General features: G+C 39.0%; 1 protein-coding gene across 2 annotated transcripts in view; it reads right to left on the reverse strand.

Annotated features, from left to right (window-relative positions):
* The window catches only part of si:dkey-12l12.1 (uncharacterized), a 117,920-nt gene that overhangs the window by 1,947 nt on the left and 92,847 nt on the right, over positions 1–23,126 (reverse strand). For both annotated transcript variants that reach the window (XM_062521604.1, XM_062521605.1), the window contains exon 4: positions 3,047–3,088. In XM_062521604.1, coding sequence (XP_062377588.1) covers positions 3,047–3,088 — 42 coding nt within the window. The remainder of the gene's footprint in view (positions 1–3,046; positions 3,089–23,126) is intronic.

Consider the following 23,126-nt stretch of genomic DNA (forward strand, 5'->3'; position numbering starts at 1 on the left):
GTGTTAATAGCCTTGCCATAAGCACTGCTGTGGAATGCAGGTGCTTCTTTTATTATGCGGTTAGAGCATAAGCGCTTACTCATATAGACTATAACTCAGGGACAGGTGCAAAACCACCAACTGGGATGGATCGAAGGGCAAGCAAGCACTGCCACACAACGTGAAGGCCTTTGTGTTGTCAACACTAAACAGAAAGTTTCCTACGATGGGGAGAAGTGGCCGCAAGGACTGCATCGATAAGATCGACGAATGCCTTCGCAAGCCCCTCTTACCATCCTCCTCACTGTGCGTGGTGGCAAAATAAACTTGCGTCCTCTTCCAGGATGGTCTACCACTGTTCCAGTTGTTTTAAACTTCTTAACGATTCCTCTGACCATAGATATGGGCAGGTGTGCAAGTGCATTGCCTTACTTGTGAAGGTCGACACACATCTGCCTTAAGCCTGGCTTACATTGCACGATTTTGGCCTGTTTTAACAGTCGGCGACTAAATTTCCAAAATCGATCAATCTTAGAAGTTGTACTAGAATCGCAGCGCGCTCCCGTCATCTAAATCGTTTAGTGTAAGGTGCCAATCTTAGCGGTTTTAAGTCCGTCGGAGGCAGTCTTTTTCTAGTTTTGCCGTTACGACAATATCAAACATGTTTGATATTATCGGAAGTCTTTTCAGTCGTGGCTCATGCAAATAGTGATGTGAACGTTAAAAACCAATAGTAACCTGTCGCGAACACGAAAACAGGAAGGGGCAAAATAGGCGACAGCTGTAGCCTATATGATTATTTGTTATTTCATTTCTTATAATTTATTAGTCGGCTATTCTACGAGACAGAACAACTCTATATCTGTTAGTGATGTCACACATCAAACAATGCTGCAGAAACGCGAAAAAAATACTTTGATGAGTAGGCTATCATGTGAGTTCCTGTTAATGATGATGTGTAGCCTATTGCACGATGGAAATAATTTGAAGGAATCTAGCAGCAGTCTTGTAAATAGTGACCCACAGTCTTTGCAAAATCCTAATCTGACACTGGCCTGTGACTAGACTGTGACTAAAAACTCAATGAATTGTCTTTAGATGTGAGAGGGTCTGAGACTGTATTCTTTCAAAAATCTTTTCCAAATCTTTGCAAAGTCTGTCAATGTAAGGTAGGCTTTACTTGAACAGTGTGTTCCTTTGTCTTTCCCATGTTGAAGAGAAATGGCCTCTGTGTCACGTCATATTGATAGCCCAGGGAAACAGGATGTTAAGAATTACTAATTAAATGTTCCTACATACTCTGATTGACTTTGTAAACTACTGTAGAAATGACAGAAATGACAGAAATACTTTAATTACATTTATTTCCTAGGAATTGTTAGGGGTGCCAATAATTGTGGAACAGGTGATTTTATGAAGAATAATTATTTCTTAATGTGGGATTTTTTTTCCTTCTAAATAAATGCACTTGTATTAAAGGTTGGATTTTACGCTTTTTTTCATTGTGGTCCTGTATTATTTGGAAAAAAAATGAATTTATTAGAAGCTAAAGAACACATCTTAAAAATACAGTTACACGAGTAGTCACACGACCATGTGCTCCCAATGTTATTCCGCTACACAATATAGTTATCCCTTTTGCCTGCTTAGAAATGCACCACATTTTATTTTGTCTCACCATACTTGGTCGTGTGACTACTCGTGTAACTGTATTTTAAGGGATTTTAATTCTTTTAGGGAAAACATGGAGGTGTTTGGTCGCTTCTAACTTCATCTCTGTTTGGATCCTAATGAATGCATTGGGCTAGCTAAATGCTATCAAAGTTGCGCCGCGCGCTAGAGCCAGTGAGTGCACGTATTGAAACTTGAGAGGTATGTATCAACTCGTCTTAGTGAAGGGAATAACGTAGATTAACTCATTGGCTGCCAGCGATTTTCAGTGCAGAGCGCTCCATACTGCCAGACGTTTTACAGCATTTTGACTGTTTTTCCAAGATCCACAGAACGGTGAGCTTTCTGACTATGTAAACACTGAAGGTACCAAATAGAGTAGACTCTCTTCTTTCACCAGGAAAAAACGGTTAGTTTCTATCGTTTTCCGTTCTTTAGTAATCGTCAGTAGAACATGGGTTAGTTTTGCTAAAAAACACCTGTTTTTGACCAAAAAATGGAGAAAACGATCTTTTTGTGAAAATCAACTTTTTAACGTTGGTGTTTCAGTAGTATGTCAACCACGAATGCACTGTTATCTCGTCAGTCTTGTCAAGGTTGCTAGGGACTCTGATGGTCGCTATAGACTCTGAACAGGACGGTAGACTTAGCAAGCTAGCACTAGCAAAGTTGTTGTTAGTCTATAGCAATATCCAATGTAAATGGATCATAGGCCTACTGTTCACGTGTTTTCCATCCTTAATGTAAGAAGTAAGCATATTTATTCCCTGCATCGCGTGCAAACTAAATCCACTGTGGTCGATCTTCAGTGTGTTTGCTTCATATGTCTCTGCATGTGCACTCTAGGCAGATACTAATCATCCAAATGGCACTGCTGCCATCTAGCGGTTCGGATCGCTAGTACAGTCTGTTTACAAGCCTGAAACTCTGCCAGATCGTTCCCAAGCCCACCCAGGAGCCCTCCCCATTGAAAAAGGCAATTGACGTCTATAGATGTCAATGGCAGTGAATGAGTCAATATGAAAAAACGGTGAAGTGTTCCTTTAAGATTGTATACAGGGCAAAAGGAGGCGGTGTACGGAGCAATTTATAAACAAGTCACAACTCGGAAAAACAAGCCCAAAAACCTGCAACCCGCGACTTCTGCTTTTTCAAAGCGACTTCACAAAAAAGCAAGCCCAAAATCGCTTATAATAAGCACAATTGGCAACCCTGGAGCAGACCCCCAAATATGTACTGTATAAAGTGGAGCATATTGTATGAAGCTAAAATAGACACTTTCAGTTTAGCATTGAATACTAAATCAACATTACTGCTTGTGTTCATTTTTGTTGAAATTAGCATTGGGCATTCAACTCAATTAAGACAGTCATTAAATGATCCTTAATGTACTTACTTTTTTCTGTCCTGTTCTGTCATCTCTCTTCACCCTAGTAACCTAGAAAGACAAGAGGTGGAAAGAAGTTAACTTGTAGTGTAGGGTTCTGATTCTGGGAGGCTTTAATATACAAGTATACTGTCCAAATAACCCCATGGTCACTGAATTAAATAATATATTGGACTCTTTTTTCCCATTTTATCCAGTAGGTAAAAGGCCATTCTCATGAACACGAGCACACTCGTGATCTCATTCTATCACATGGTTTTAATGTGGACATGGTTGATGTAATGGATATACTGCATTTCCTGAACACAAATCAGTAAATGCAAATCACTACTTCCCACACAACACATAGCCATTCAAATTGCACAACACTGCCCAAGGAGGTGTTCCCCATCTACAGTCTTTCTGTGCCGTCTTCGGTATATGCTTGATACGCTGACAGCCAGCTAAACCCTTTCCTAACATCAAGTACTCTGAAGACCGATCTGGTTCTGAAGTCACTTTGCAAATGTGCAATCATGTCACATACAAAAATACTCTGATGACACTGTTGTGGCAGCTTGTGTGAGGGGTGGAGATGAGGCAGAGTACAGGAGGGTCATCTCAGAGTTCACATCCTGGAGCAGGTGCAATGGTCTTGTGCTCAACGTAGCCAAAACCAAGGAGATGATGGTGGACTTTGGGAGGCGTAAAGCACACCATCTACCTGTGGTAATTGAGGGGGAGGGCATTGAGGTGGTCCAGACATACAAATACTTGGGAGTCCACCTGGACCATAAACTGGACTGGTCAGTCCATACAGCTGCAGCCTACAAAAAAGGCCAGAGCAGGCTCTTTTTCCTCAGGAAACTAACATCTTTCCAAGTCTGCAATGACATGCTGTATCTGTTCTACCAGTCAGTTGTGGCCAATGCAGTGTTCTTTGCAGTGGTGTGTTGGGGCAGCGGTATGACAGCCAGGGACCGTAACAGACTGGACAAACTGGTCAGGAAGTGTGTGTCAGTGTTGGGGAGGAGGGTGGTTGCTGTAGGAGAATTGGTGGAGGACAGAATGAGGAGGATGATCAGGCCATCGTCAGAAACAGGAGCCACCCACTACATGATACTGTGGTTGCCCAGCAAAGTAGCGGCAGTGACAGACTCCTCTCTGTGCACTGCAGGACCGAGAGGTACAGGAGGTCCTTTATTCCAGCCGCCATAAGGCTGCATAATGGACCTGGTGATGCACATTCATTTTAATTTAAATTGTAACTTTAATTTTATTTATTTTTAATGATAGTAGCCTTTTTACTTTTCCTTTAACAACTGTTATTGTCTGTGTCTTTACTTGTGGTTGTATGAGTGTATTGCTTGGTGAATGCTTGTTTGGACAACACACTGTAGGCTGCTGGTCACCTGAATTTCCCCTGTGGGAATGAATAAAGTACTTATCTATCTATCTATCTATCTATCTATCTAGTTTGACCTTGGGTCTCCCTACTGATCCCTGTGTCCTGTTCTGTGAGCACCAACCAGGCTGAAGCACAAGTGACCCCTGTTACTTCTCAACAGAGGGTGAAAAGAATTTGTGATCAAGACAAGGTTTTTGAAAATAAATCTAAAGTAATTTTGTCAAGATTTGTAGAACGGGTATATAAGAACACTACTCTCCAAAAAGCCTATACTAGGGCTAAGCACACTGACAGAAATCACTACTGAAATAGACAAAAGACAGACCATTTGTCAACAAATTAAACAAACTAGTGCAGTGCCCGTTCAAACAATGTTTTCAAAGAAACGTGTTGCCCAATGACGTTGATGCATGTAAATCATGTTAGACTGGCGATGATGTAGAATCAGACCCTGTGTTTTGCGAGTAAATTCAAGTAGCAAATAGTATATAAATGGAATACAGCTCTTACAAAAATCGCATGCAGGTCTGATTTGAATGACAGCTAGCCGAACCAATCAGATAATGTAATTACCATTAGAATTAACTGAGCTTGGCTGTTAGCCTGGTCGGGGCTAGCTTCAGAGAATAAATTCCCATGGCAACTTATGTAGCATCTCTTTTGTGAAACCGAGTCAAGGGTAAGTTCATCCAGGATAACCAAAAAATCCCGGCTTAATCCCTTATCTAGGTTTTAGTGGGGTACGAATTGTCATGAAATATTGGTCCCGTAGGATTTTTTTGCTAAAATTGATTTTTTTGTTTTATTTGCTTTATTTGGGGTCCTACTGTTGAAAAATGACGGGGTGCAAATTTTCTGACCCCGTTTTGCCCTTCCTCTGGGGGGCGCTTTCTCACCTTGGCCAGGATACTGACTGCAATCATACATCTACTAATAATGATCACATTTTCACAATCTTGGTGTCAATTTAGGGGTTATTGAGGATGCTGAGTCCATTTATGACAGTTTCATTGTGATCAGAAGTTGTTATGACTCATTTTTACATAACATTGCAGTAATAAAGGCAAATCCAATGGGGCAAAGTCTCCAAACAGTAAGTGAGCTCATATCATGGGTACGCTTTGATGTATGTTAACGAAACTTGGTCACATGACAACTGACCCCCTCCCAAGGGTACACAACAAATTTGGTGTAATATGGCCACTGGGGGGCGCTATAATTAGCGAACTTGCGTTTAGGGGTTACAGTATATCATGATGACGTTGGTTAGCAAAAAAATTCCAATGGCTAGTCATAGTCTTCATACTCATATTGATGATCATTGCACATTTTACCCACTCACTATAAACAATCCAGCCAATTTTTTCAATTTCAGACAATGAGTTAGTGTTCCAATTTCTGTTTTACATTTAAGACACATTGGTGATAAAGAGGAGTTGAAATTGTGTCTGCGGTTAGGGGATATATGCATTCTATGCAAAATCTTAAGTTGTATTGATTTGGCACGGTTGCATACTGAAATTGATCTTGCTTGTCCATATGTCTTCCCATTCATTATCATGAATTGTAACAGAAAGTTCCTTCTCCCTCTTTTCTTTAAGCTCTTTCAATGTTACTGGCGGAACATCACGCATAGCTCTATAGAGTAGCCTAATGGATATTTTCCCAACTGAACCAAACAGCACTTTCTCAAGGGTAGATACCTCAGTATTACTAACTAGGGTTGTGCTTTGCACTATATAGTGTCTTATTTGCAAAAAAACGAAAGAAATCACGTCTGGGGATATTGTATTTCTCAACCAACTGATCAAATGACATTAATAAATTATCAGAAAATAAATCTTTCAATGTGTTAATGCCAGAGTTATCCCACTGTCTAAAGCCAATGTCAAGTACACTGTAAAAAATTGCTGTTAATTAACAATTTTGCAACAGCATTCTACTGTTTTTCCACAACACAGTCAACTACTGTGGAAATACTGTATTACTGTCAGACAGGTGTGTTGTTGAGCATAAACAGTAACTACTGTAGGAAAGCACCGCTTCTTCAGTTTTCTCGTTGAAGTGCTGCTGAATGGAAGACGAAACAGTGGCGTCTGAAGGCTCACTGTAAGTATGCTCCTATATGCTTTATTTATGCAGTTACCTAGTCTATTCAGTGAAAACGTACTTCCATAACACTAGCTGTATTTGCTGATATTATCTGAAGATTTGCTGGCCAGCAGATATTGCTGATATTTACACGCCAGCTACGTCTAGCTTGCGCAAGCTAATTTAGCTCACTTTCGACAGGGCTAAATCCTGTCCAACTTGGGCTTTGTCACCTTTTTAACTAAAGCTAAACTCAGAGTTTAAAACGAACAAAGTTTAATTTGGTTTAATGCTAACGTAATGTGTTTGCCTGTGAACAACAAAAGTTGGCTTGCGTTAGCTTGTTAGCTAACGATAGCGTTAAAGTTACTAAACCGCTCACAAAAAGTAAGGAAACTTGACTTTGGCCCATTATATCTCCCCTTTAGTAATACCAACCAGTAAAGTGTTTCATATCATTTTTATCGTTGATTTGTCACCTTTACAATGAGGTATAACTTGTAAGCATAGGGCAATCATGGAATGAGCAATACAGCCAAATGTCTGAGTAGCGCCAACCGAAAATGTGCCAAAATGGCCAGTAATAAGGTTCTGCTGCCAGACATCTCCTTTTGGGCTTCAAGGTGAGTTTAGATATCGGGAAGAGATTCTGGAGCCAGTGGCAATTCCATATCTCCAGAATATGGGACCAAATGCCATCCTCCAGGATGACAACGCTCGCCCCCATAGAGCTGGGATCATCAGAGAGTACCTCCAGAATTTGGGAGTGGAGAGGATGGAATGGCCTACCGTGACGTGAGTCCAGACCTCGACCCAATTGAACACTTGTGGGATCAGCTTGGGCGTGCTGTACGTGCCAGAGTCACCAACAGAACCAGGTTGGCTGACTTAACAGATCCTTATCGAGGAATGGAATGCCATCCCATAGCAGAATGTAACCAGGTTGGTGACCAGCATGAGAAGAAGGTGCCAAGCTGTTCTGGCTGCATATGGATCCTCTACACGCTACTGAGGACCCTGACACTGAGTATAAAATGAACAAATGTATGCCTTCCTCATTTCTGTGGGAGAGTGCAATTATCAATGCTTGAAGTAACAAAGGTGAATTCCAACAGCATAACAGGCCATTTTGGCACATTTTTCGTTGGCACTACTTACACGTTTGCTTGTGTTGCTCATTCCATGGGAGCCCAATGCTTACAAGCTGTACCTCATTGTAAAGGTGACTAATAAATGATGAAAATGACATAAAACACTTTAGTGATTGGTATTATTAAAGTGGAGATATAATGGGCCAAAGTCAAGTTTCCTTACTTTTTGTGAGCGGTTTAGTTCAGGATGAAGTGGAGGTAAATGTCAACATGCATAAATGCCTTTTTCTGCTGTAATAAAACCCACCTTCTACCTCAAAAGCTCTCTAATGAAATGTGCATTTATGTATCTGCGTTACAGGTTATTCACAAGTGGCTCCAGTCTGGTTTGGGGGTCTACGCTTTCTCATCCTGTCCTGCCGCCCAAGTAAAGTAAGCTATACAGCTTTACATTTGATTTATTTGTCTTTTGGTCCACACATTAGTAATAAAAATAAAAATAACCATATGCCTCTGTAACTGGTGTTACTAGTTCAGGACGAAGTGGAGGTAAATGTCAACATGCATAAATGCCTTTTTCTGCTGTAATAAAACCCACCTTCTACCTCAAAAGCTCTCTAATGAAATGTACATTTATGTATCTGCGTTACAGGTTATTCACAAGTGGCTCCAGTCCGGTTTGGGGGTCAACGCTTTCTCATTCTGTCCTGCCACCCAAATAAAGTAAGCTATACAGTTTTACATTTAATTTATTTGACTTTTGGTCCACACATTCATAATAAAAAATAGCCATATGCTTCTGTAACTGGTGTTACCAGTTCAGGATGTAGTGAAGGTAAATATCAACATACATAAATGCAGAGCTGCCAACTTTTCAAAAAACCTTGGAGTGAGATTCTGTCGGGGGTTACCGCACTCGTCGCGATACCAAAATTATTGTTTCGATCCCGATAATAAGTTAAGAATTGTGATTTCGATACTTTTTCGATGCTTTTTTATAACAATATAAATACAAAATACAATTTTAGTGTATTTGTTGATTTAATCATCAATAACCTAATAATGAATATTGTGTGACTATTCACACCAGTGGCCATCTAAGATTCTGCTCAACCCTCCACACACAGAGAAAAAGATGGTCATATGTTTCTATAGCATATATTTTGGAATTCATAATTGTACATATTTTGTTGATAATGTTATATTTTACAATCTGCATAACTATTAGTAGCTAAAAACATTTAATCATTTGTGTACTGATTTCAAGACTATTACACTTACTCATAGGCCTATTTTTAAATGGTGTGTAGGCCTAGGACTAATTGAGTGTGCATTAGTGGTGTGTAATTGAGTGCCTGTCGCTTTAAGAAATACGTGAGGTAGCTTTCTATCTCACGGTTTTACGCGAGTGAAATGAAAGATGCATGACAAGGATATGTGGATGCAATTAATTTTGCTTTGTGTCATTAGATAAAATACATGTTCAAAACACTAACAAGTCGAAGAAAATCTTTCAGGGATCATATAAGAGATGAGTGTCTTGCAATGTTCCTTCATGATTTTAATGAGCACTATGATTTAGCTCTCTCCAGAAGTTATTTATCCACACGTTCCAGCAAACAAAACAGTGCAACAAAAGCGCGAGTTAGTCTAAAGTTAACATATAGGCTAGGGAATGAAGTTCATCCACAAAAACTGATTTCTTTCAAGATTTTAAATTTAAGAGAGTGAGTTCTTAATTAACAATAGGCCTATGATATGTGACATTGTCAACATAGCCACTCTCTGACCAGATGGCGATTTTCTCCCGCGGGTGTCTCCTTCTTCTGTCGCAAACTTGGATGTCTATGCACTACTGCACAGTGGCGCTTCTTAGCGAGTTTTAAAAGGAACGAACGAGTCTCAGCCCAAAATCAGATTTTGTTCTGCGTGAGAAAATGCATGTATGGCGTGAGTGCGTGTGTAAACAGGCAAAATCGTGTGTCACACGCCGAAAGCGTGAGAGTTGGCAGCTCTGCATAAATGACTTTGTCTGCTGTAATAAAACCCACCTTCTTCCTCAAAAGCTCTCTAATGAAATGTACATTTATGTATCTGCGTTACAGGTTATTCACAAGTGGCTCCAGTCTGGTTTGGGGGTCTACGCTTTCTCATTCTGTCCTGCCACCCAAGTAAAGTAAGCTATACAGTTTTACATTTAATTTATTTGACTTTTGGTCCACACATTCATAATAAAAAATAGCCATATGCTTCTGTAACTGGTGTTACCAGTTCAGGATGTAGTGAAGGTAAATATCAACATACATAAATGCCTTTGTCTGCTGTAATAAAACCCACCTTCTTCCTCAAAAGCTCTCTAATGAAATGTACATTTATGTATCTGCGTTACAGGTTATTCACAAGTGGCTCCAGTCTGGTTTGGGGGTCTACGCTTTCTCATTCTGTCCTGCCACCCAAGTAAAGTAAGCTATACACTTTTACATTTAATTTATTTGACTTTTGGTCCACACATTCAGAATAAAAAATAGCCATATGCGTCTGTAACTGGTGTTACCAGTTCAGGATGTAGTGAAGGTAAATATCAACATACATAAATGCCTTTGTCTTCTGTAATAAAACCCACCTTCTACCTCAAAAGCTCTCTAATGAAATGTACATTTATTTATATGTGTTACAGGTTATTCACAAGTGGCTCCAGTCTGGTTTGGGTGTCTACGCTTTCTCATCCTGTCCACACAAACACACACAGTTACACTGCCTGGTGTTCATTTTCATGTATCATAGGTGCGCAGATGTTGTATGAATTGAAAGTGAGTTGTATGGATTAAAATTGTAATATTTTTTACTGTATTTAATAAAAAGCTTTTAAATGACATCTGGTTTGGGCTGCTCTTATTATCAGTAGTGTATATAAAAATTAAGTGATACAAGTACTGTGAAAATGCTGTAGAGTAGTGTTATTTTAACAGTACTAGTACTGTGTACATTTTGTAGAGTACTGTAACTTTACGGTACTACTACTGTGTAAGTATTGCAGTGTACTGTGATACATTAAACAGCATTATGCTGTAGTTGAAAATTACCGTAAAAAAACAGTAGAATACAGGTAACCACAGCTGCCAGTAGCATACCGTGATTTTACAGGGAATTCTACAGTGTATCTCTGGTTTGAAATCCAGGATCCAATTGTTAAGTATAGGAGTGAAAACTGACGTTAATTTGGACCTACCTTCCAGTCTACGCCAGGGTGGGAATTTCGTCATTTTAGGGGCAAGGCCATTTGGCCTTCACCTTCTTCTTTTTTTTAGGGGCACCAAGGCCACATGATAGGGCACAAAGGCCACTGAGTAAAATTCGATGGTTTTACATTTCAGGGTTATCTCGACATAAATACATAGACCCGCTAGCCGCTGTAGGCTTTGAGAAACACTAACGCAGCCTCAAACTTCTTTAAGTTGAGGCCCAATCATGGCAGACTTTGGGGTCATAGGGCCCACCTACATACATTTCACCCCACCCCCTATCAAATCATCATTATGATTATCATATCACAATTAGTATTATGCTATATTGTTAGACATGCACTTTCACTTCAAAGCAGTCAATGTTTGTGCCAAAATTGTTTACAAAACGTTTGTGAAAACTATGCACATCAGGGGTCTGCTGTAATGTAAGATAGGCTATAATTAGCCTACAATAGTTCATTCTTTTGCATGAGAGACACTTCTGAAAACAACAGCAAATATGGGTGCTATTGTTTTGGGATGTGTCCCTCATGCAAGCATCATAAGCCGTTTTCAGACAGGTTTCTGCACATTCTGCGACAATTACCTGCCGCATTTCTGACGATAGCGGACATTCAGACATGACGCATAGGGTATTTGCTGAAAATAAAAGTCCGTGAACATTGCGAAAACACACCGCTGAAAACGGCTACACACTGGTAGGCAAATGGAGAAATAAAATGATATGGTTTACAATGAAATTTCATTTGAATGCCTGAATGTAAGAAAACACAATACCAACTTTTGTCTATGGTAAACGGCCGTGCAGATAGGCGTAAATCTGGAGATCTTTAAATGAAAGACTAAGGCTACAATCTTCTGACCATGTTATATTCAAATTTGACTATACCGGTAAACAATACTCAATGCTAAACAATGTTTGCCCTGTTTGTATGGAAGTTGCGGGAATCCACGTTGCTCTATTAAATGTTGTTAAATAATTAAATAGCCTTCCGACAGGTTGAAGCAGAGCTTTGGCACTAACGTTATTGTGTAGTTTCAGTTTCTGTCACGCAAACGCGCACACGCATGCATTCAATGAAAGCTCATACCACCACTTAATTATATGGCTCTATGTTTAATCACATCGACTTAGCTAGCATTTCCTCCTGATTGCAGAAACGTTTGCTTTCTTTTTCTGACGGTTTGCGATTGCGTGATCAATTGCGCAGCAAATTATCAGGTGAAGCACCGGACCTAATTTCACTCAAAGGGCAAAGAGCGTTCCGTATCAGTTCAATACGGAACAAGACTTTTATGTGTCAAATACGGGACGATTCGGTATTATACTGAATGGTTGGCAACCCTAAGTCAGGGGCAAAAAGATATTCATATCTCAGTTATACGTTTTCCTAGCATTCCTACCACATAACCTGTTATTTTATAAAGATGTAGGCTACTCCGATGGGCTCAAGCGATCATCTGATCAAGTAAAGATGAAATATTACGATTCAAGGTAGTAATTATATTATTTTTCCACATACATTTCTACATCTCTTTGCGCGGAATGGCTATATTGTGGAGGACGGCACATGCAACAATTACGCAAGCCCGTTCGGACACACTCTTATACTACATAGGCATTGAAATTTGGACTTCAATGTCCCAAATGTGTTTTCAATCGCGGGTTCTGCTGTGTGCCAGGTTAAATATTGCCTGTGGTCCAGGAGCGGGATTAGGGTACAGGGTGATGAGCGTCAGGGGCCCTCGATCCCCAAGGAGCTACCCATCGAATTGCGCTGCGACCAAATACAAACTTTGAGCTATCTGCTAGATGTGCACAAGCACATCAATTAAGGTCTATGATATGCTCATAATGCAACGCAGTCTGTTGAAATGTATAGTCCAAATTACATCCTGGCATCGTAGACCGAACCAGGCAATATTGCCTCCACATAAGTATCTAATCATGTAAGAAGCATCATATCATGATCAAATTGACAGCGATTAACAAACTATCTTGAAGATATTGGAAATGGCCGATATAGGCTGCGTAGCCTATACCTTCCTAAACATTTATACTGTGATAGCCTTTCCTGTCATAATCGGCCTAATATATGGCTGGGGCCTTTATAGGCACTTGTGCCATCAATGCACCCAATGACATAATAGTATCCGAATGGTATCATAGTGATACCCATATGGAAAGTCAACAGCAAGGATAATTTCTGTACCACTTGGGGACACTTGAAGCATTGGTGACCTGTGAGTTGGTGAAACTCCATTTTAATGACCCTCGTGAGTTGTGGCCAGGAAAGCGGATGAAGTCGCGCACTAACCGCTCCAGCGCAAGACAGACTGTAGCCTACGCACTGATTGGCAGACCGTAGCTTTCCCTATGCTCAGCATCTCAAATACTGTACAGAAAACTACACTTCGCAAATAAATGGAAAGCTATGCAAATAGTTTGCGTGAACTGAGGCAGGTTCACGATTGGTAACATAGGGCTGGAGAAGGCTATTTAAATATCAAGTTTAACGTGAAAAACGATATCGCTTCAGCCAAAATTCATCAAGATGTCGAGCCGTGGTCTTATCAATCTCTCTTGGTGAATTGCACAAATTATTTGCGCTCCGATGTCAATAGGCCTCTCATTAATAGGGCATGCCATTGCGAACACGAGAAAGCTGCGGAAAACGCGGGTTTAAATAGCCTACCCTGAGCAAAACCGGGTTATCTTTCAAACTTAACCTGTGCAAAACCTGCTCCGACCAGGTTTGGTTCAGAGCATATGTTTCTATAGTAACTAACATACCGTGTTCATTTTGGAACGGAAAACCTAGAGTTACCGCAAACCCTGGGTTAACTTACCCGGTTTTGTGATAAAACCGGCTTTGTGGAATACCCCTCAGGACAGGACAAGGCAGTGTGTTGTATGTATGTGGCTTAAGGGGCAGTGTGTGCAGAGGTGGAAAAGTCCAACCAACAAGCTGATTCTAATTAGTACAACTCTTCAGCCAGGCAGAGCAGCTAATTGGTGATATCGACTAACCATACATGCTAGGTCAAACTGTAGATCCTATTCTTCAGTGGTTCCGTGTTGGTGGAATGAGTTGCCCAGTGCTCTCCGTTCCAGCAACAGTTTTGGATCTTTTAAGAGGGGTCTTAAGGCATATTTGTTTAATATGCACTTAATCTTTTGAGCGTTTGTTATGTGTTATGGTTTGTATAATAGTATAATAGTATTGTTTTGTTATAATTTGTCCATTGTTAGAATTTGACATTTATTCTGCTATTGTCCTTAAATTTAGCCATACCATGCTATAGTTATTGTTATTATATAATTAACTGAGTAACTTATTTGATTGCTATTCTCATTTCATTGTTTTATTTCTCATTAGGTTAGTGCTTAAATGATTGTTTTATTGATAATATGGCTATTCTCCCTATTTTGTAATTGTTCACTGTTAATTTAATTACAGTGCATGAAAATGCACTGTACTGTTCTTCCTCGGTCTTCTTCTTCTTCTTCTAACGCACGCTATTCAGCTTCAACCGCTTAACGTAGAAACTCCATTCAAATTTTGTCGCGTAGGTCTTACTTACGCGATGTGGGCTTTGTATTTTTCAACTTTGTAACTTTTATACTTTTTAAACTATTAATTAAAAACTATTACAATTTCCCCCATAGACTTAACATTGTTCATTATGACATCACGGCAGCAATTAGAATCTTAGGCCAGGTGGCCGGCCACCTGGGCACCAACTGTCAGTTTCTCTGGCTTTAAGCATACAGTCTCTCAGAAGACTACATATCCTGTTAACTGTTTCCTCTGTCCACAACTGTTTCAAAATAAAAGTCCTCACTGCAATAATACACTATTAAATCATTTAACCATTGAAACTACTCAACTATTGAACTGTTCAACCATTCCAACTGTCAGTTATCATCCACTATGCCTCCAGTCAACTACATGAAACCTCCATGTACCTAGCAACCAACATAGCAACCATTAAAATTAAGTGTTTATGACCGTTTCCATAGCAACCAACATGATTATACTGCAGTAACTTCTTGTTTCCTGATAGTGGCCACCATTGATACCCTAGCAACAAATGTTTCAAAATAAAAGTCCTCACTAGCAAGTTAGCTAGTTAGCATAGTTAGCATTGTTAGCATTTTTAGCATAACTGCAAAAAATCATCAACTAAGTTAGCTAATCAACCTGGTTAGCATTGTAAGCAAATGTAGCATTGTTAGCATAATTAGCATTTTTAACATTACTGCTAGAAATCATCGGTTAAGTTAGCTAATCAACCTGGTTAGCATTGTTAGTAAAGTTAGCATTGCTAGCGTAATTAGCATTTTTAGCACAACAGCTAGAAATCATTAGCTAAGTTAGCTAATCAACATTTTAACATGAATAGAAATCATTAGTTAAGTTAGAACTGGAATGTTTCAGCTTTAAACTGTCTACCTTCACACTATCAACTCTCTGTAAACTATGCAACCACCATGTTTACCCTAGCTACACCTTAGTAACCATATCTACATTATCTATCTTTTTTTTGCATTTTCATGCACTGGTAATTCCTTGGAATTGCATTTCTAGTTTGTATTGTTATCTATTTTTGTATGTCGCTTTGGACAAAGGCGTCTGCTAAATAACCATAACCATAACCATAACCATATCACCTGTGTTAAGTGCACAGATAGAACCAATACGTGGTTGGACTTTTACTCTCTGAAGCTTGTCTTTTCCACCTCTGAGTGTACGTGCGTGTGTGTGTGTGTGTGTGTGAGTGGATGTAAGTGGATGTAAGGAGTGTGGCTTTCTATGATGCAGTGAAATGGGGGAGTTAGGTTAAGGTGAGAATGTTGTGGAGTGCATGGAGAAGTGTGGTATATATGAAGTGCTGCAGTCAGGTGTGTGTGTGTGTGTGTGTGTGTGTGTGTGTGTGTGTGGATGAGTGAATGGGTAGACAGAGAGAGCTGAGCAGGGAGCAGTATAATACAGGTTCAATTTAACTGGCTGTCAATTAAACTTGATAGGGCCTTGAGCAGCTGGGGCCGGTTGCACAAAGCACCTTAGGTTAAGGTTTTCCCTTAAAATCTGACTTAAAGGGATATTCCGCCATTTTTGGAAATACGCTAATTTTCCACCTCCCCTCGAGCAAAACAATCGATATTTACCTTGTTCCCGTTAATCCAGCCATTCTGTGAGTCTGGCGATACAACTTTTAGCTTCAGCCTAGCATAGATCATTGAATCGGATTAGACCATTAGCTTCTCGCCTGCTAGCTTCATGTTTAAAAGTGACTAAGATTTCTGGTCATTTTCCCATTTAAAACGTGTCTCCTCTCAAGTTAGAAAGTGCAATAAGACCAACTGAAAATGAAACCTGGCGTTTTTCTAGGCTGATTTGACATGGAACTACACTCTCATCTGGCGTAATAATCAAGGCAACTTGCAAACTACTGGCACTACTACTGCTTGTTGTCTATGGGGACTATTTTCAGATGCTGCGTACGATATCACTGCGCCTATGGTACGTTTGCAAGTTGCCTTGATTATTACGCCAGATGAGAGTGTAGTTCCATGTCAAATCAGCCTAGAAAAACGCCAGGTTTCATTTTCAGTTGGTCTTATTGCACTTTCTAACTTGAGAGGAGACACGTTTTAAATGGGAAAATTACCAGAAATCTTAGTCACTTTTAAACATGAAGCTAGCAGGCGAGAAGCTAATGGTCTAATCCGATTCAATGATCTATGCTAGGCTGAAGCTAAAAGTTGTATCGCCAGACTCACAGAATGGCTGGATGAATGGGAACAAGGTAAATATCGATTGTTTTGCTCGAGGGGAGGTGGAAAATGAGCGTATTTCCAAAAATGGCGGAATATCCCTTTAAGGCCCCCTTAAGATAAGATCGGTTGCACAAACACCCTTAAGTATTTTCCTTAACATTTTCCCTTAAGTATTTAAGGTTTTCTACTTATCTTATAAGAAATCCCTTAAACCGTTGCACAAACGACCTTAGCAGCCTAAGTAAGGGGAAAAACCTAAGGGACCTCTGACCCTACCTTAAGCACATTATTATCTGAGTTAATGCTGATAATTTAAGTTGATTAACCACTTCTGACAATTGAAAATAAAACTTTCGCTAATATCATTAGGCCTACTCTTCTATCAAACAGGCCGACCAGAATTCGTTATGTAGCCTAGTTTATTTAGGCCTATCGATGGTAACTTAGGCTACTCAATTCGCCCTAACTGAAGCCTGACGATGAGCTTTGGTTCGGTGCCCACATACTGTAGATAGGGGTGCCCCAGTCAACATGTAACAAAAAAAAATTTGTTTTGGTGCAGATGACAGCAAAAATTATAGCGCACACACAGCGCAGGATAATATCTAACTAGCTAGCTATGTTCAGTTCATGTCTATCAAGATTTTCTTGATGAATGGATAAATGTCACCGAAAATTATTACGGTAACTAAGATTATAAGATCATTAGGCTATTGTGTTTGGTGGATTGCTGGCTAATAGCATAACATACTAGCAAGCTAGTTACAACAAGTGTGCTGAACCAGAGACACTTGGCTGAACGTAGGCTACGTTATTTATTGCTAACATTAGCTATTGATAGGTAGGTAGATACATCGATAACTTCGTGAAAGTATTATGTCACTGCTCTAAGGTGCGCCGTGTTTGGCCGTCACCTGTCAAATTGGTCAAAGTAAGTTACACTAATTACACTCAGACTTGTAATGTGTTATTCGCTATCCCATTTTATAGACAAATGCACACAGCCTGATATTATTTTGGACAGTCCCGCATTTCGCCCTCAGAAAAGCAAGCGCAAATTAGCAAACAAACAATCTCCGTGGAAACGGTAGAATTTTCGTGCCAGAAATCCGCTTTCAATGCAGTAAATCACTCAACGGAGTTCCTTACCTAAGGATACCATTTAAGAAATGTTGTGCAACGCCCTTCAATAAATTCCTTACCTAAGGAGAAATTAAGCCTTAAGGTTGATACTTAAGGAACAAAACTTAAGGTGCTTTGTGCAACCGGCCCCTGGCTCTTGACACAGGTGCAAACCAGCTTAATCAGCATGTGATGTCACAGCAGTGCAGTGCGATAGACCTCTGAAGTTCGCCTACAAAAAAGCTTGCCATAGGCAGTTGGCTTCAATTAACTCCCGGATCTCCTTATATAGGCAAAGATGGCAGCTTTGGATCCTTTTTAGGCGAACTTTAGAGGTCTATGAAAAGTCAATGGGGAAAAATATTTTGCTAATATCTCAAAAAGTATCAAGTTTACAGAACTGAAATATACATACACTTAGTCTTATTTTCAAGACCTACGTAATAAAGTTTGAACCAAGTTTCTACGTTAAACAGTTGAAGCTGAATTAGACCTGGTTAGGAGAATAACTAGAAATGCAATTCCAAGGAATTACCAGTGCATGAAAATGCAAAAATGTATAGATAATGTAGATTTGGCTACTAAGGTGTAGCTAGGGTAAAGATGGTGATTGCATAGTTTAAAGAAAGTTGATAGTGTGAAGGTAGACAGTTTAAAGCTGAAACATTACAGTTCTAACTTAACTAATGATTTCTATTCATGTTAAAATGTTAACAATGGTAACAATGATAACCAGGTTGATTGGTTAACTTAGCTACTGATTTCTTGCAGTTATGGTAAAAATGTTAACTATGCTAACAGTGATAACCAGGTTGATTAGCTAACTTAGCTAATGGTTTCTAGCAGTTATGTTGAAAATGCTAACTATGCTAGCAATGCTAACTATGGTAACAATGCTAACTTTATTAACAATACTAACTAGGTTGATTAGCTAACTCAGCATTTTTAGCATTACTGTTAGAAATCATCAGCTAACTATGGTAACAATGCTAAATTTGCTAACAATGCTAACCAGGTTGATTAGCTACCTTAGTTGATGATTTCTAGCAGTTATGTTAAAAATGCTAACTATGCTAACAATGCTAACTATGCTAATCATGCTAACTAGCTAACTTGCTAGTGAAGACTTTTATTTTGAAACATTTGTTGCTAGGGTATCCATGGTGGCCACTATCAGGAAACAAGAAGTTACTGCAGTATAATCAAGTTGGTTGCTATGGAAACGGTCATAAATGCTTAATTTTAATGGTTGCTATATTGGTTGCTAGGTACATGGAGGTTTTGTGTAGTTGACTGGAGGCATAGTTGATGATAACTGACAGTTGGAATGGTTGAACAGTTAAATAGTTGAGTAGTTTCAATGGTTAAATGATTTAATAGTGTATTGCAGTGAGGACTTTTTGAAACAGTTGTGGACAGAGGAAACAGTTAACAGGATATGTAGTCTTCTGAGAGACTGTATGCTTAAAGCCAGAGAAACTGACAGTTGGTGCCCAGGTGGCCGGCCACCTGGCGTAAGATTCTAATTGCTGCCGTGATGTCATAATGAGCAATGTTAAGTCTATGGGGGAAATGGTAATAGTTTTTAAGTAATAGTTTAAAAAGTATAAAAGTTACAAAGTTAAAAAAAAAACAAAGCAGGCATGGCATAAGCAAGACCTACGCAACAACGTTTGAATGAAGTTTCTACGTTAAACGGTTGAAGCTGAATTGGCTGCGTTAGAAGAAGAAGTTTAATAATAATAACTAGAAATGCAATTCCAAGGAATTACCAGTGCATGAAATGCAAAAATAGATAGATAATGTAGATATGGTTACTAAGGTGTAGCTAGGGTAAACATGGTGGTTGCATAGTTTACAGAGAGTTGATAGTGTGAAGGTAGACAGTTTAAAGCTGAAACATTCCCAGTTCTAACTTAACTAATGATTACTATTCATGTTAAAATGTTAACTATGGCAACAATGATAACCAGGTTGATTGGTTAACTTAGCTACTGATTTCATGCAGTAATGGTAAAAATGTTAACTATGCTAACTATGCTCACAGTGCTAACCAGGTTGATTAGCTAACTTAGCTAATGATTTCTAGCAGTTATGCTAACTATGCTAGCAATGCTAACTATGGTAACAATGCTAACTTAAACTAACAATGCTAACCAGGTTGATTGGCTAACTTAACTGATGATTTCTAGCAATAATGTTAAAAATGCTAACTATGCTAACAATGCTAAAATTGCTAACAATGCTAACCAGGTTGATTAGCTAACTTAGTTGATGTTTTTTGCAGTTATGCTAAAAATGCTAACTATGTTAACTATGCTAACCATGCTAACTAGCTAACTTGCTAGTGAGGACTTTTATTTTGAAACATTTGTTGCTAGGGTATCCATGGTGGCCACTATCAGGAAACAAGAAGTTACTGCAGTATAATCATGTTGGTTGCTATGGAAACGGTCATAAACGCTTAATTTTAATGGTTGATATGTTGGTTGCTAGGTACAAGGAGTTTCCGTGTAGTTGACTGGAGGCATAGTTGATAACTGACAGTTGGAATGGTTGAACAGTTAAATAGTTGAGTAGTTACAATGGTTAAAGGATTTAATAGTGTATTATTGCAGTGAGGACCTTTATTTTGAAACAGTTGTGGATAGAGGAAGTAGTGAAACAGGATCTGTAGTCTTAATGAGATTGTATGCTTAAAGCCTGAGACAGAAGGTGCCTCTCATATAGTGTTTACGCGGCCTCTCTCGCTCCTCGATCCTCACTGATCTTTCTTTATGTAGATCATTGAGGAGCGAGGAGCGAGGGAGGGCATATAAACGCTGCTTGAGAGGCACCCACAGTAAATACTTTAAAAGTTGTATGTAGATAGTCTAATAAATGTTGATAGACAGAATGTTTAATGGATGTTGATAGGCAGATTGTTTAATAGATATTGATTGACAGTTTAATGGGTGGATGAGTGAATGGTCTGAAGAAGATGAATGGATAGAAGGTTGGATGGAATGTGCCTTATATTCTTGTTAAGAGAGACACTGATACAGCTCTCTGAGAGTAGTTGATACAGGTGTAATCAATTTAACTGCCTAGTCTTAAGAGAGCCAGAGTGCTTAAAGCCTGAGACAGAGTAGATTTTTAAAAAGTTGAATGTAGATCGTCTAATTAATGTTGATAGACAGAGAGTTTAATGGATGTTGATAAACAGTTTAATGGGTGGATGAGTGAATGGTCTGAAGAAGATGAATGGATAGAAAGTTGGATGGAATGTGCCTTATATTCTTGTAGAATGGAGAGACACAGCTCTCTACTGAGAGAGTTGTGGATACAGATACAGGTGTAATCAATTTAACTGGCTAGTCTTAAGAGAGCCAGGCCTGAGACAGAGTAGATTGTTTCAAAGTTGAATGTAGATTGTCTAATTGATGTTGATAGGCAGACTGTTTAGAATGGGTGGATGAGTGAATGGTTTGAAGAAGATGAGTGGATAGAAAGTTGGATGGAATTAGGAAGACTTGTGTTGATACCGTTGATACAGGGGAACAGAAAATGTAGTCTCAAGAGAGCCAGTTTAAAGCCTGAGAGAGAGAGAGAGAGAGAGAGAGCTGCTGCACCTGGACTGGCCACCTGGCGTAAGATTCTAATTGCTGCCGTGATGTCATAATGAGCAATGTTAAGTCTATGGGGAAATGTTTAATAGTTTTTAATTTACAGTTTAAAAAGTATAAAAGTTACAAAGTTGAAAAATACATTGCACAGGTCTCCTAAGTAAGACCTACGTAGCAAAGTTTGAATCAAGTTTCTACGTTAAACGGTTCAAGCTGAATTGCGAGCGTTAGAAGAAGTTGGATTAATAACTAGAAATGCAATTCCAAGGAATTACCAGTGCATGAAAATGCAAAAATAGATAGATAATGTAGATATGGTTACTAAGGTGTAGCTAGGGTAAACATGGTGGTTGCATAGTTTACAGAGAGTTGATAGTGTGAAGGTAGACAGTTAAAAGATGAAACATTCCCGTTCTAACTTAACTAATGATTTCTATTCATGTTAAAATGTTGATTAGCTAACTTAGCTAATGATTTCTAGCAGTAACGTTAAAAATGCTAATAATGTTAGCAATGCTAACTTTATTAACAATGCTAACCAGGTTGATTAGCTAACTTAGTTGATGATTTTTTGCAGTTATGTTAAAAATGCTAACTATGCTAACAATGCTAACTATGCTAACCATGCTAACTAGCTAACTTGCTAGTGAGGACTTTTATTTTGAAACATTTGTTGCTAGGGTTTCCATGGTGGCCACTATCAGGAAACAAGAAGTTACTGCAGTATTATCATGTTGGTTGCTATGGAAACGGTCATAAACACTTAATTTGAATGGTTGCTATGTTGGTTGCTAGGTACATGGAGGTTTCATGTAGTTGACTGGAGGCATAGTGGATGATAACTGACAGTTGGAATGGTTGAACAGTTCAATAGTTGAGTAGTTTCAATGGTTAAATTATTTAATAGTGTATTATTGCAGTGAGGACTTTTATTTTGAAACAGTTGTGGACAGAGGAAACAGTTAACAGGATATGTAGTCTTCTGAGAGACTGTATGCTTAAAGCCAGAGAAACTGACAGTTGGTGCCCAGGTGGCCGGCCACCTGGCGTAAGATTCTAATTGCTGCCGTGATGTCATAATGAGCAATGTTAAGTCTATGGGGGAAATGGTAATAGTTTTTAAGTAATAGTTTGAAAAGTATAAAAGTTACAAAGTTAAAAAATACAAAGCAGGCATGGCATAAGCAAGACCTACGCAACAACGTTTGAATGAAGTTTCTACGTTAAACGGTTGAAGCTGAATTGGCTGCGTTAGAAGAAGAAGTTTAATAATAACTAGAAATGCAATTCCAAGGAATTACCAGTGCATGAAAATGCAGAAATAGATAGATAATGTAGATATGGTTACTAAGGTGTAGCTAGGGTAAACATGGTGGTTGCATAGGTTACAGAGAGTTGATAGTGTGAAGGTAGACTGTTTAAAGATGAAACATTCCAGTTCTAACTTAACTAATGATTTCTATTCATGTTAAAATGTTGATTAGCTAACTTAGCTAATGATTTCTAGCAGTTACGCTAAAAATGCTAATTATGCTAGCAATGCTAACTTTACTAACAATGCTAACCAGGTTGATTAGCTAACTTAACCAATAATTTCTAGCAGCAATGCTAAAAATGCTAACTATGCTAAATTTGCTAACAATGCTAACCAGGTTGATTAGCTAACTTAGTTGATGATTTTTTGCAGTTATGCTAAAAATGCTAACTATGCTAACAATGCTAACCATGCTAACTAGCTAACTTGCTAGTGAGGACTTTTATTT

This window comes from Sardina pilchardus, chromosome 19, assembly GCF_963854185.1.
Source record: "Sardina pilchardus chromosome 19, fSarPil1.1, whole genome shotgun sequence".
Classification (NCBI taxonomy): Eukaryota; Metazoa; Chordata; class Actinopteri; order Clupeiformes; family Clupeidae; genus Sardina; species Sardina pilchardus.